The sequence below is a fragment of the Pan paniscus genome, chromosome 10 (assembly GCF_029289425.2).
Source record: "Pan paniscus chromosome 10, NHGRI_mPanPan1-v2.0_pri, whole genome shotgun sequence".
NCBI lineage: Eukaryota > Metazoa > Chordata > Mammalia > Primates > Hominidae > Pan > Pan paniscus.
Genome location: NC_073259.2, coordinates 141,143,046 through 141,158,407, shown reverse-complemented (window position 1 = coordinate 141,158,407; position 15,362 = coordinate 141,143,046). Strand labels below are relative to the sequence as shown.

The 15,362-nt window shown below is 41.2% G+C and overlaps 1 protein-coding gene, 1 long non-coding RNA gene and 1 pseudogene across 8 annotated transcripts in view; 1 reads left to right on the top strand and 2 right to left on the bottom strand.

Moving 5' to 3' along the window:
* Positions 1–9,342, bottom strand: part of ZNF84 (zinc finger protein 84) — a 26,210-nt gene extending 16,868 nt beyond the window's left edge. Inside the window, exons 1-3 of one of the 7 annotated variants that reach the window (XM_063593792.1) lie at positions 9,049–9,218; positions 7,477–7,614; positions 4,995–5,199 (exon numbers count right to left, since the gene is read on the bottom strand). In XM_063593792.1, the coding sequence (XP_063449862.1) occupies positions 4,995–5,009 (15 nt within the window). In that variant the 5' untranslated portion in view covers positions 5,010–5,199; positions 7,477–7,614; positions 9,049–9,218. Of the gene's footprint in view, positions 1–4,994; positions 7,615–8,624; positions 9,016–9,039 lie in introns of those variants that run through there. The other 6 variants (XM_063593793.1, XM_008967327.3, XM_014347380.4 and 3 more) reach the window with 6 other exon arrangements.
* LOC130540696 (uncharacterized) lies at positions 9,343–15,362 on the top strand. The gene is made up of 3 exons (XR_008954691.2): positions 9,343–9,831; positions 12,516–12,566; positions 13,315–15,362. It is a non-coding gene; the product is annotated as an uncharacterized LOC130540696 (long non-coding RNA).
* Positions 9,992–13,323, bottom strand: LOC103785416 (protein tyrosine phosphatase type IVA 2-like; annotated as a pseudogene).

Here is a 15,362-nt window from a genome sequence, read left to right as displayed (position 1 = left end):
AGTTAGGCTCTATGGAAAAGGTAAAATTGAAATGGGTTTTAGAAAATTAGTTGTTTTCCACAAAAAAAAGAGGATGCAAAGACATTCTGGGAGGCAGCAGCTCTGATTTAAAAAAAAAAAAAAAACTGTGAGGACTGAAGAGATACAAAAACATCAGTCTGACAGGATAATAGGGAATGGGATAGTGATGAGATTAAAGGCCACAGTGGGGGCTGGGGCAGAATGTGGTTAGCTTAGCTAGGACACTTTCTTGTTGCCAAGTTAGCCATCAAAGACCTTACAAGAAAGGGAATGATAGAACCAAACAGATTTTAGAAAGGTGACTAGATTTTGGATCAAGATGGATTTCTGTCTCAAAGTCTCCTAAGATAAAAAGAAAACACAAGCACACATCTTTTAAAAATCTAGAATGCCACCGGAAAATCAAAAAATAAATTTGACCCTCACAGCACACAATACACTTTAAGAGAAGTCAGAGAATTTGAAGACAGATCAACAGAAACTGTCAGTTTTGAACAGACAGAAAATGACTTAAAAATGAACAGAGCTCATGACACCATCAAATAATACCAAAGACTCTAATGTGAGTGTCATAGGAGTCCCAGAAAGAGAAAAGAAAGAGCATGGTGAAAATAAAGTCTCAGAAATGATAGCTGAATATTCTGTAAAACTGGCAAAAGATATAAACCAAAAAATTCAAGAAGTTCAGTGAATGCCAGGCAATAAACATAAGGAAATCCATACCCAGACACATCATAAATGGCCAGAAAGAAAAAAAATCACATCACTTAAAGGGAACAGCAATTCAGATAACTGCAAATTTCTTTCTTTCTTTTTTGAGACAGAGTTTTGCTTTGTCACCCAGGCTGCAGTGCAGTGGCACAATTATAGCTCGCTGTAACCTCTGCCTCCTGGGCTCAGGTGATCCTCCCACTTCAGCTTTCTGAGAAATGGGGACTACAGGTGTATGCCACCACACCCACTTAATTTCTATTTGTTTGTTTTTGAGACACAGTCTTGTTCTGTCACCCAGGCCGAAGTGCAGTGGCCCAATCTCAGCTCACTGCAACCTCCGCCTCTCAGGTTCAAGCAATTCTCCTGCCTCAACCTCCTGAGTACCTGGGATTACAGGCACCTGCCACTACGCCCAGCTAATTTTTGTATTTTTAGTAGAGATGGGGTTTCACCATGTTGGCCAGGCTGCTCTCGAACTCCTGACGTCAGGTGATCCACCCACCTCGGCCTCCCAAAGTGCTGGGATTACAGGTGTGAGCCACCGTGCCCAGCTGAGAGTAAGCAAATGAATGATTGTCTTAGGCTGGGGTGGGAAGAGGAATTGACCAAAAATGTCACAAAGATTGTTTTGGGGTGAGGAAAATCTTCTAAAACTAGATTGTGATGATGGTTATACAGCATAAGTTTACTTAAAAATCAATGAATTATACATTAAAATGGTGGATCTTATTGAGGTCATACTTCAATAAAGCTGTTAAAAAGATATTACAAACTTGTGCCAACATACTTGACAACTTAAGACGAAATAGCTATATTCTTTTTTTTTTTGAGATGGAGTCTTGCTCTGTTGCCCAGGCTGGAGTGCAGTGGCGCAATCTCGGCTCACTGCAACCTCCGCCTCCCAGGTTCAAGCGATTCTCCTGCCTCAGCCTCCCAAGTAGCTAGGATAACAGGCGCCTGCCACCACGCCCAGCTAATTTTTTGTATTATTATAGAGATGGGCTTTCACCATGTTGGCCAGGATGGTCTCAATCTCTTTACCTCGTGATCTACCCTACTCGGCCTCCCAAAGTGCTGGGATTACAGGTGTGAGCCACCGCACCTGGCCAAATAGCTATATTCTTTGAAAAACAATGAACCCAAAGTAACAAGAAGAAACAAAATCTGAATTAATCCTGTAACTGCTAAAGAAACTGATCCCACAATTTAAAACTTTCCCTCAAAAAAAATGCAAGATCTATGTAGTTTTAGTGGTGATTCTTCCAAACATTTACTTAAAATGATCTGGCCAGGCGTGCTGGCTCATGCCTATAATTTCAACTATTTGATAGGGTGAGGCAGGAGAATTGTTTGAGGCCAGGAGTTCCAGACCAGCGTGGGCAATATACTGAGAACCTGTCACTACCAAAAAAAAAAAAAAAAAAAAAATGTAAACTAGCTGTACTTAGTAGTAGGTGCCTGTAGTCCCATCTACTTGGGAGGCTGAGGTGGGAGGCATGTTTGATTCCAGGAGTTCAAGGCTGCAGTGAGCTATGATTGTGCCACTGCACTCTAGCCTGGGTGACAGAGTGAGACCATGTCTCTTAAAACAAAAAGAAAAAAAAAGTTATTGCTGATGTTTTTGTTAACATGAAAAATCTAATCAAATCTAAAGAAAAATCATTAGAACTAATAAGTGAGCTTAAGAAATTCCTGGCCAGGCGTGGTGGCTCACACCTTTAATTGGGAGGCCGAGGCGGGTGGATCACAAGGTCAGGAGTTCAAGACCAGCCTAACCAATATGGTGAAACCCCATCTCTACTGAAAAAAAAAAGAAAAATACAAGAATTAGCTGGGTGTGGTGGCATACCTGTAATCCCAGGTACTTAGGAGGCTGAGGCAGGAGAATTGCTTGAACCCGGGAGGCAGAGGTTGCAGTGAGCCAACACTGTGCCACTGCACTCCAGCCTGGGCAACAGAGTGAGACTCTGCCTCAAAAAAAATAAAAAAATTAAAAAAATAAGTTCCCGTATACAAAGTCAATATGCCAAAATATTGCGTATTTCCATGTTTTGGCAAGAAAATTCTTTCAAATAACAAAATTTCAGATACCATTTACTGTAGAAATGGCTAACGGCAGGTCTGGGACAAAAAGGTTAAACCTGTGCCTTGATAGATTCTGTCATGCTGGAAAGCAGTGTTCTAGCTGATCAAGAAGAAATGATCAAAGTAACCTGTCACCATTTTGCAACTCCCAATGAAATAATCCATCTATGCAATGATCATTTAAAAAATGTTGGCCAGGCATAGTGGCTCACACCTGTAATCCCAGCACTTTGGGGGGCTAAGGCAGGCGGATTGCCTGAGCTCAGGAGTTCGCGACCAGCCTGGGCAACACAGTGAAACCCCGTCTCTGCTAAAATACAAAAAATTAGCCAGGCGTGGGAGCATGCGCCTGTAGTCCCAGCTACTCAGGAGAATCGCTTGAACCCTAGAGGCAGAGGTTGCAGTGAGCTGAGATGGTGCCATTGCACTCCAGCCTGGGTGACAGAGTGAGACTCCATCTCAAAAAAAAATAAAAAATAAAGAAGCCACCTCAACTGGGGGAAGGACTGCAGTTGCAATTGCAGTGAATGCCACAAAATGTGAAGTGAAAGAAGACAGAAGTGAGCATACACTACAACAGACAAAATAAATAAAATGAGCACACACTACAGCAGACAAAATCAAATATAGTGTTTAAGAACGCACAGATAGGAGCAGAACTATAAAGTCAGGAAATGGAGACCCAAAAAGGATCCTGGTTACCTCTGTCAGGAGGAAGAGGTTGTGACGACTGGGAGAGGGCACATGAAGGGACTCATCTGGGCTAAGAATATTCTATTTCCTGATCTGAGTGGTGATTTCATGCATATTCCACTGATAACAATTCATCAAACCGTATTTTTTAAAACGTACTTTTCTGCATGTAAATTAGGCCTTACAGTTTAAAAAGGTAAAAAGTAAATAATTATGGTCATGAAGTCCTGCTCTGGCATTCTACCCTTGGGACATACTCTGAAGAACGCTATGAAAAATGCCGTAAGGTTCATGCGTTTATTAGCGTTTCTCTAGAGAACATTACCCATCACAGTAGCCCCCACCTATCCACAAAGGAGATGTTCCAAGACTCCGGTGGATGCCTGAAACCAGATAGAACCAAACCCTATAAAGCCTACGCTTTTTTCCTACACATACATACCTATGGTGAAGTTCAGTTTATGAATTAGGTACAGTAAAAAATAAACAACAGTAATAAAATAGAACAATTATGACAACATAGTGTAATAAAAGTTACCACACACTGAGACTATAACTTCTGCAGTTTGAGGTGTGACAGCAGAATTAGCATGTATTTATTTTTCCTTCTTCACAATTTCATGAATAGATTTGTTCTTACTGTAGATCTTAGCAACCTCAGCCTGTATTTTTTGTTATGTTGAGAACTTTCACCTTTTCACTTTAAGCTTCTCTTTGGTATATCCGAATTACTAGCATCACTACTTTTATGTCTAGGAGCCATTATTAAGTAAAATAAGGGCCACTAAAATACAAGCACTGCAATACCATGAGCTGATCTGACACCTCAGATGGCTACTAAGTGACTGACAGGTAAGCAGCATATACAGCATGGATCTGCTGGACCAAGGGATGAGGCAGGTCCTGGGTGGGATGGTGCAAGAGTTCATCATGCTACTCAGAACAGGAAGCAATTTAAAACTTACCAATTGCTTATTTCTGAAATTTTCTACTTAATATTTTCAAACCATGGGAAATTGGAAAATTGAAACTGCAAAAAGCAAAACTGCAGATAAGGAGGAACTACTGCATATCTCTCATTCATAAGACTTCATCAAGGAAAAAGAAATGGACACCCGATAACCAAGAAATATTTACTTCCTATGGGCAATCAGTTTGCTTTTACCTTTAAATGATGCAAAGCATATAAAAGCTCACATTTCTCTATTACGACTACCAAAAATTTGAAAACAAAGTTTGCAGCTCAAATGCAGTAATTATGTAAGATGTTATGGCTTTAAATATGCTATAAATACTCAATCCTAAGAACCTGTCATGGTCCAGTAGTTAATATATCACTGTGCCAATTTTGTTCCAATCCTGATCATCTGAGGCTATTTTCCTCTGATTTCTTAACTATTCAAACTTTTCTTTTTCACTGGAAGGCTTATACATTTCTTCTAATTCCCTGGGAAAAAATAAGAACTCAACAATCAACTCACCTGTAACATGGTCATTTTCTGCTGCTGTACGAGATGATCAGCAAGGCTGAGATCGGTTCTACTGTGCGTCTCTTCTACTTCTGCCCCAAAACTGTGGAGTGAGGTCTCAGCTAGGTCTTCTACACTGAGAATGAATTCCTGGTTCCAGGAACTCCTTTCTTATCTCACATGAGCAGGCTTATTTGTAGGGACCAGGATCTGTGGACTTCGGGAGAAATGTACTTCAACTGGTATATTCACATTGCACATGAAATCTCTTTCTCTCTTGCTAGGAACTTGGAATTCACGATCATCTAAGGCCAGAGGTACACTTGCTATATAACTGAAACAGCGCTCTCAGGGAAACAGAATATAGTAAAAGGGAACAGTGGAAGCCTAGGTCTCTGCAAACAGATAAGGAAATATCAGAAATAAAGTAATTGTGAGATTCACTCAATATTCACTGTGAATGCTGAAATGCAAATCAGTTTAACAGGTGCTGTTAGGAAAAACACAGTTTATATGATCTGTATTAAAACAGATTTGAGTTTCAATCAACTTTTTCCTTTACCAGCTAGATGACTTTTGGCAAAAACAAACAAATTTCACCATTCTGAGCCTAGTTTCCTATTAAAATCTTCTATTAATATATCCTTAACTTTTGTCTGCCATTTTTGTCTACCCATTTCAGAAGGAAATGGGTTAAAATCTCACAATATGACTAGAGATTGGTCAGTTTTTCCTTATAATTCTGCTGATGTTTGGATTATATGCTTATGGCTATGTTGTTTGATGCGTCAAGGTTAAATAGGGGTTTTAAAAAATCATTGTGTAACAACGCTTCATACCCCCAATAATGCTTTTTGCCTTAAAATCTATTTTATCTTAGATGAAGTCTGCAACATTAGCATTCTTTTTTTTTTTTTTTTTTTTTTTTTTTTTTTTTTTTTTTTTTTGGTACGGTCTTGCTCCCTAACCCAGGCTGGCATGCAGTGGCACAATCAGAGCTCACTGCAACTTTGAACTCCAGGCTCAAGGGATCCTCCTGCCTCAGCCTCCCACGTAGCTGGAACTACAGGTTTGTGTGCCTCCATGCCCAGCTAACTGTTTTTGTATTTTTTTTCTTTGTAGAGACAGGATCTCGCTATGCTGCCCAGGATAGTCTCAAACTCCTGGGCTCAAGCAATTCTCCCACCTCAGCCTCCCAAAGTGCTGGGATTATAGGCATACAACACCACACCTGGCTTCGGCATTCTTTTGGTATTTACCTGGTATGTTATCATCTGGTCAACTACACTAAAAATCTTAGCATCATTATCTTTGTCCCTTATAAGCAGCTCAGAGCTCAAATTTATTGGTGTTTAAAAAAAAAAAATCCAAATTGGCCAGGAGCGATGGCTTACGCCTGTAATTCCAGCACTTTGGGAGGCCAAGGCAGATGGATCACCTGAGGTCAGGAGTTCAACCAGCCTGACCAACATGATGAAACCCCATCTCTACTAAAAATACAAAAATAAACCAGGCGTGGTGGCATGCGCCTGTAAGCTCAGCTACTTGGGAGGCTGAGGCAGAAGAGTTGCTTGAACCTGGGAGGTGGATGTTGCAGCCCGTGCCATTGTACTCCAGCCTGGTGCAACAAAAGGGAAACTCCATCTCAAAAACAAAAAAAAAATCCAAACCAACAGTGTGTCTTTTAACTGACAAATTGAATACATTTAATGTTTATTGTGGTTACTGCCTTCTTTCTTGCCTTCAAAGCCTCAATTTCTGTACTTGCTAAAATGGTGAAGATAAAGTGGACCTCACAATGGGAGTCTAAGAAACAAATGAGGTGTTAAAAGGAAAGCGACTGGGGCCTTGTAATAACAGTTACAGCTAACATTCCAGTGCTTTCTGTATGTGAGACAATATACTAAGCATTTTAAATTTAACTCATGCACAACCCTATAAGGCATTTAACATAATCTCCATTTTACAGAGAGAAAACTGGGACAATGAGTGATTGTAAAATGTGCCTGTGATTGCACATTTAGTAAGTAGCAAAATTCAAATGTTAATTCTCTATCCTGCTATGTTCAAAGCATGAATACTAAAGTCATATTGTCATTTGTGCATATCTACATGCACAAACACACACAACATAAATCCTGGAGTCAGCTCCTATTCCCATGCACACATTCAGTCACTAATTCCCACAAAAATATAAATGAAGGACGCCCTGCCTCAACTGTATCACACTAACAAGGAGCACTTTCTTTTTCATGCCTTTTTGTGGTTCAAACTTCAGTGCCAACTCAGAAACACACAGCAGTTTCTCCCAGTTATACAAGAAATGACTCCTTTATACCTTAAATTGTGATAATACATAAATCTTAGAACAAAAGCTGGCACACAGTCATACGAAACATATACTAGCTATAATTATTATTATAAAAGTAATATATGATGGCAAAATATAAAAAACATACACAAGCTAAATAAGAACTATTATCTATGATCTCACCACAGGTAACCATTCTTAGGATGATGGAAACTATTGTGATATTTTTCATACAATGGAAGCATATGGTCATATTTAAAAGCTGTTTTTGTTTTTTTCCCATTATGTGAAGAACATCTTTCCAGGTCAATAACCTTATTTCTGTAAGATATAAACAACTCACATAAAATAACAAAAAAAAAAATCCGACTCATAATTGACAAAATACATAAAATATGTAGGAATATCAAGACCCATATAAGCATACTAAAAACACCAATGAGAACTATAAAAACAGAATTAAAGAAATTTATAATTCGATTTTATTCTGGGATAGGAAGACTTCAGATTGTGAAGATAATTTGACCTCAAATGATTTATGTAACTCATTCGACTCCAATCAGAATCTCAAAATTCTAAAGTTTATGTGTAAGAAAAAAGGTTCAAGAACAATTCGGACACTTTTTTTTTTTTGACAGGGTCTTACTGTGTTGTCCAGGCTGAGTGCAATGGCATAACCATAGCTCACTGCAGCCCTGAACTCCTGGGCTCAAGTGATCCTCCTACCTCAACCTACAGAGTAGCTGGGGCTACAGGCATGCCCTACCACACCGGGCCTGGATGCTTTTGGAAATACAAAATAATGAGTATGAACAGGCCCACTGTAACACATACAAATTATAATCAATATAACATTTGACACTGGCTCCAGAGAAGTTATACAGATGAAAAAAAGCAGAACTGTCTAAATATGCAAGAGTCAGCATGTAATAAATGTAGCATTTCAAAGCCATCAGTAAAACTAAATTATTTAATGAATACAAGAATATTTGGATGAAAAAAAGCAGAACTGTCTAAATATGCAAGAGTCAGCATGTAATAAATGTAGCATTTCAAAGCCATCAGTAAAACTAAATTATTTAATGAATACAAGAATATTTGAAAGAAAATAAACGTAGCTATTTCATACAACTACTTTCAGTGGGTTAAATTTTAAAATAATGGAAACCCTAAGAATGTCTACCAAAAAAACCCACAGGTGAATGAATATATGTATAATTTGAGGGGAGATTTCACTACACCATACCAAAAGCAAAAGTCACTTAAAAAATTTAAAACAGTCAATAAATGTAACCATTAAAAAATACACGGCCAGGAATGGTGGCTCACACCTGTAACCCCAGCGCTTTAAAAGCCTCCTTCGATAGCGGCAGAGCCAGGCTGCTGGTGGATGCGGTCCAGCAGGGCAGCCGCTCCTTAGGGCCACGGCGCGGCAAGCGGGCTGGCCCGCGGTCGAGGCTAAACGCGCCCGAGGCTAAACGCGCCCGAGGCTGGCGCCTCCACGCCCGCCTGAAAGGACGCCCAGGAACGGCGCCTCCGGAAAGGCCGTGCCCGCCCCACAGCCCAGAATCCGCGCAGCTCCGCGGCCCACGGCATCTTCACGACCCGGCCCAGCCCCAACCCGCCCCAGACCCGCATCCGCGCGCGGACGCCCAGGGCCTTGAAGCCGAAGCTCCCCGCGGCCACTCCCGCGCGCCTCCCCCGCCATTCCCGGAGCCCCCAGCGCCGGGCCCGCAATAAACTCACTGAACTCACAAAAGACGCCGCCGCCGAGTCGCGCCCGCGCCCGCGCGCCCGCGGCCTCGCGATCACGTGACACCGCCCGTCCCCCGTGTCCCGCGCACGCGCCCAAACCGTCGGCCTTTGTGCGCTCCCGGGCGGCTCCGAACGGGCCGGGACGAGTCGGGGACTGCACACGCGCACACTCGCACGCGCGCACACGCGTACACTCCCCTCTCACGTGGCAGCGAAGGACAAAGAGGAAGAACGGGCCACCTGCAAGCATTACCACGAGTGCATGTGCGCATGCGCGAAGGACGGAGCCCCGCGAACTCAACTTCCCACGGTGCCCCGCGTCCGGAAGTGCCTGTCGCTTGGAGACGCAGTGACTCCAAACGGGCTCACACGGTTTTCTGAGAAACATAAAGGAAAACCGAATCCACCAATATATATATATATTTTTTTGAGACGGCGTCTCGCTCTGTCACCCAGGCTGGAGTGCAGTGGCGTGATCTCGGCTCACTGCAAACTCCGCCTCCCGGGTTGACGCCATTCTTCTGCCTCAGCCTCCCGAGTAGCTGGGACTACAGGCGCCCGCCGCCACGCCCGGCTAATTTTTTTGTATTTTAGTAGAGACGGGGAGTCACCGTGTTGCCCAGGCTGGTCGCGAACTCCTGAGCTCAGGCAATCCGCCCGCCTTGGCCTCCCAAAGTGCTAGGATCACAGGCGTGAGCCACCGCGCCCGGCCCACCAATACTCAATTGGTTTGACTTCAGTTGAGGAAACCAGAAAAAATTTAAATATATTTATGGAAAGAAGGTAAGAATTAACAGAAAAAAGTAAAGTTGATCCATAACTGGAGTCGTAGGGAGAATTATAGGTAAGTCACGATGCTTATGACAGCAAGATGGGGCCGGGGAGATGGAGGAGAGAGAGGAGAGAGATGAAAAAAGAGAAATAACCATAGACACATAGGAAATTGAATGAAAATCCGCTCTATACTAATAAATTTGATTATTTGTGACACAAATGATTCTCCAGGACAAGATGGGCCAAATTTGACCCAATTTTATCCACAATTTGAAGACAAATTCAGAGATCCTTTGCCAGAAAGCATCATAATGAGTTGCTTAGTGAATTGCTTCAAACATCCAGTGATTAGAGAATTCTTATATTTATTCCCAGAGGTAGAACTCACCAGTGAAGTACTAGCATAAAAACAGACGCATGGACCAATATGGAACAGCGTAGAAAAACCAGAAATAACCCCATGCATATACAGTCAACTAATCTTAGGCAAGTCAACTAATCTTGTGTCAAGAATACACGATGGGGAAAGGACAGTCGCTTCAATAAATAGCGTGAGGAAACCGGATATCCAAATACTGCTACGCAAAAGAGCTCATTGCCCGATGTGCACAGAAGCCAATACTATGGCACCAGGCGTCTGAGAAAAGACAAGCTTAATTGCGAGTTGACCAACCAAGTGACAGGAGTTTAGTTCAAATCTATCTCTCTGTGCTGCCCTTAAGGCAGCACTTTTGTGAAAAAAGTTTAGAGGCTGGATTCTGGGATTCACAGGTGAATGGTGAAGGAAAAAGGAAGTCTGGAAAGTCCCCGACCATGTGCAGTTGTCTCTTCAAGCCTCTTCTTGGGTCCCATGTGCAAATTAAGGTAGAGTTAGTGTGAAAAGTGCAGTGGAAATTCAGGCTGCGACATCAGCAAGCTCATTCTCCATGGACTCCGTTTGGTTATATTGGTTTCAACTGATTTCAGCCAGTTGTATTATGTTACAAACGGAGTTTCAGCAAACTGTTTCTTATCTGCCATCCTGTAAGCTCAAGAATTTCTGTTAGCCGGACGCGGTGGCTCACGCCTGTAATCCTAGCACTTTGGGAGGCCGAGGCGGGCAGATCACCTGAGGTCAGGAGTTCGAGACCAGCCTGGCCAACATGGTGAAACCCTGTCTCTACTAAAAATACAAAAATTAGCTGGGCGTGGTGGTGCACACCTGTAATCCCAGCTCCTGGGGAGGCTGAGGCAGGAGAATCGCTTAAACCTGGGAGGTGGAGATTGCAGCGAGCCGAGATCGCGCCACTGCACTCCAGCCTGGGCGACAAGAGCGAGACTCCATCTCAAAAAAAAAAAAATTCGTTAGTCACTGGTTTCTTTAACTATTTGGGGGCATGCTTTCACAACTACTTCTTCTTCTTTTTTTTTTTTTGAGACAATCCCTCACCAGAATCTAGGCCTTTTCTAACCTGCTCCTCCAAACTCTTCCAAACTCTGCCCATTACCCAGTTCCAAAGCCACTTCCACATTTTCAGGATTTATTATTAGCAACAGCCCCACTCCTCAGTACCAATTTTCTGTCTTAGTTTATTTTCTATTGCTGTAACTGAATACCTGACACTGAATAATTTATAAAGAAAATGAATTTATTTCTTACAGTTCTGGAGACTGGGAAGTCCAGGGTTGAGGGACACCTCTGGTAAGGACTTCCTTGCTAGCAGGACTCTCTGCAGAGCCCCAAGTCAGTCCAGGGTGCACACTGTGAAGGGGGATCAAGCAGCCGAGCCCATTTCTCTCTTTCTCTTCCTATAAAGCCACTAATGCCCACCCTCATGAGCTCATCTAATCCTAGTTACCTCCCAAAGGCCCCACCTCTCAATTGCCATAGGCAGCTTTCCCACTCTCCTAACACTGTTACAATGGGGGTTAGTTGCGACGTAATTTTCAGAGGGCATAGACATTCAAATCATAGCAGTATATATCCAAAATAAATAAAATTAAAAGATATCTCAGCGATATCTGCACTCCCCTGTTCATTGCAGCATTATTCACAATAGTGAAGATGTAGAAACAACCTAAGCATCTATCAAAAGATAAAGAAAATGTGGTATACGTACACAATAGAATATTACTTGGCCTCAAAAAAGGAGAAAATTCTGTGATTTACTACAACATGGATGAGGCTGGAGGACATTATGCAAAGTGAAATACACATAGAAATACACGGATACAGAAAGAAGATACTACACGATCTCACGTAGATGTGGAATCTTAAAAAGCCGAACTCATAGAAACAGTGGAAGAGTGGTTACCAGAGGTCAGGTGGCAAGTGTGGGAAATGAGGAGACGTTGGTCAAATGTTTTAAAAAGAGAACAAACTTGCAGTTATAACATGAATAAATTCTGGAGACCTAATGGACAGCATGGTGACGACAGTTAATAATATGTTGTACGCTTGAAATTCACTTAGAGTAAGCCTGAAATACCCTCATCACACATACCTAAAGGGTAACTATGTGAGGTGATGGATACATTCACTGGCTTGATTGTGTCAGTCACTTCACAATGATATATATATATATATATATATATATATATATATCAAAAGATCCTATTGTCATCTTGGATACAATTTTATCTCATTTTTTTCTTTTCTTAAACATTTTATTGATTTTATAGAGGGATTTCTTTTTTTGTTTGCATTTTTCCAGCTATTGGGAGAGTGGCTGAGTACTGAGTCTATCACTACTTGGATGATACAGGTAAGACTCCAGATTCACATTTCCAAGTACTAAGAGTTCCTCTAAAATGCCACAGTCCAGCCGGTCTTCATTTACATTTCTGCTGAACACAGCAATGCCCACTGGTATCTCTGAAGTGTAATTGCACCTTAGGTCGGCATTTCTCCAAGTAAAGCAGCTGTTTGGAATTGAATGCTCCCCTTCTTTTTTGTCTTATAAACTGAACTGCATCTTCATACTTAATTCCATATTCAAAGCAAGCGCCGCCAGCACAGGTGCCCTTCCCAATCCCACAGCACAATGCACTGCAAGGCAGCAACCTGGCTTTTCACGCCCTTTGGTGATTAACAGGTTTAGCCAGTCATCTGCTATCTGATTAGGTGGTGGAGCTTCATCGTCAAAAGACCAATCTAAAATGTGGATTCCTTCTTTTTCAACTGGAACTTTACCAAATGTAGCATCACAAACTCAAACCAAAGGTGTCACTCCACACGTCTCACATTCCTCTGTGAACTTGTTGCAGTGGCACTGGTAGACTTGTGGGTTATGAGAAAATGCATGTTCCTGTAAATCTCCACAGGGGCTGAACAGTCCATTATAGCAAAGAAAAAGTGTGAGCATGTGTGTGAGTGTAATGGGGAAAGTGAAAAAAAATCAATAAATCTTGAAATGTTTCACAGCAGAAAACTTTTTAATGTTTTATTTTTAGATCACTAAACTGCCTATTGATCAGTGTTTTTTCTATTTAACTTGTCTATTCCTTATGAAGCTTCTGTCTTCAAGATAAGCAGAATTGTTCAGAATCCACTGGAATCCAAATTCAACTTGGGCCTCAATTTCTGCAGATGGACACCTCTGGACTCCAAAAAATCCAAGGACATAAAAAACTTAAGCAGCCTTTATTACATTTAGTTCAACAAGTTTAAAGTGTAGGTCACTTTCCACTTTTGTTTACTTGATGCTTAATTTTACTGGAATCATTAAAAGAAATATACTTGCAATTTTTTTAAAAAGGTATCTATTTCTGAGGCCAGTCTTGGTGTCTAGAGTTTTCAAGGTAGTGTTAATGACAGCATGTAGAACCTCAAAGCTCATTTGTCGGTGAAAATGCTGTGCTAAGCCTGGCAGAAGTCTGCTCCCACACTCAGAATCACCATAAATGTGCAACATCACCAGAAAGTGCTGGTGCGCTGGGGACTGGGCATTGGAGTTGGGGATGGCTGCCCCAGCCTCTGTACACGACACCTGGCCTGGTGGACCCAGAGTTAGTCTTGCTGCCCAGCTGCCACTCCAGCCACTCCCTAGACACAATTTTAAATTGTCAGATATACCTTTAGTAAAGCTGAAAAAACAATTCCAGAGGAATTAAAAGAAGGAAAATTTTCTATTTATTAAATAGCATAAAGATACCAAAATTGATGAATGTATGATTTGAAAAGAAACCTCAAACTTAAGATTATGCAAGCATCAATATTGAGAAGTTATTAACAGAGAGAAGCTGGCAGTGCATTGCTAAAATATACTATAAGCAAATGGATTCTATTCTAGAAACACAAAGTTGATCAGAAAATCTACTAATATTACCATCGCAGTAAGTTAAGGGGAAAATAAAATCACTTCAATTACATGAAAAAATCAATTTTAAAATATATTTTAGATTTTATAAAAATAGCAAATTTGTTTGCTACCTTAACATGATAAAAAAAAAACAAAACATAGGATTTTAACCGTAAAGCCAGTGTGCTTCTTAATGGTAGAATATTAGGAGGAGTTAGGAACAAGATATGGATACTGACAGATCAGGATTTTTAAAAATTGGACTAATATTAGAAATGCAGAAACTGCAGATAGCGAGTTTCAGTGGTTACTGCTGACATACATTTCTATATATTGGGGGGTTGTTTCTTAAGTTGTCCTTTTTTTTTTTATGCATGGGAGGCATATGGAAAGACAGAGGTTTGCTGACTTCCGGGAAAAAGGAAATTAAGAAACCAACTTATTAACTGTGGCTAAGTGCAGTGGCTCACACCTGTAATCCCAGCACTTTGAGAGGCTGAGGCAGGAACATCGCTTGAGGCTGGGAGTTCAAGACCAGCCTGGGCAACATGGCGAGACTCCCCATCTCTACAAAAAAAATTTTGAATTCCAAAACAAGAAATCAACTTAGCCTGGGATAAGGTCTTGCCTATTGCCCTGCTTACAGTAAGAGTCACCCTAAAAGCAAGCTCCAATTAGGCCCCTATGAAATGCTTTATGAGCAACCCTTCCTTAAAACTAAATTTTGTTAAAATTCCTAAAACAGTCATATTGTAAAAGAACTAGATACCAAAAAATATGTAGAGTCTGGCCAGGCACAGTGGCTCAGGCCTGTAATCCCAGCACTTGGGGAGGCCAAGGCGGGTAGGTCATGAGGTTAGGAGTTCAAGACCAGTCTGGCCAACATAGTGAAACCCTGTCTCTACTAAAAATACAAAAAATTAGCCAGTTGTGGTGGTGTGCACTTGTAATCCCAGCTACTCAGGAGGCTGAGGCAGGAAAATCGTGTGAACCCGGGAGGTGGAGATTGCAGTGAACAGAGATCACGCCATTGCACTCCAACCCAGCCGACAGTGTAAGACTCCATCTAAAATATATATATAATATATATATATATCAATATCTAAAATATATATAAATATGTATTATTTATATATATTAATATACATTTAAAATGATCTTATCCATCTGTTATTTTATCCATCCAAAATAAATACATAAATAAATATATATATATACACACACACACACACACACACACACACACAGTCTCTGGGTGCA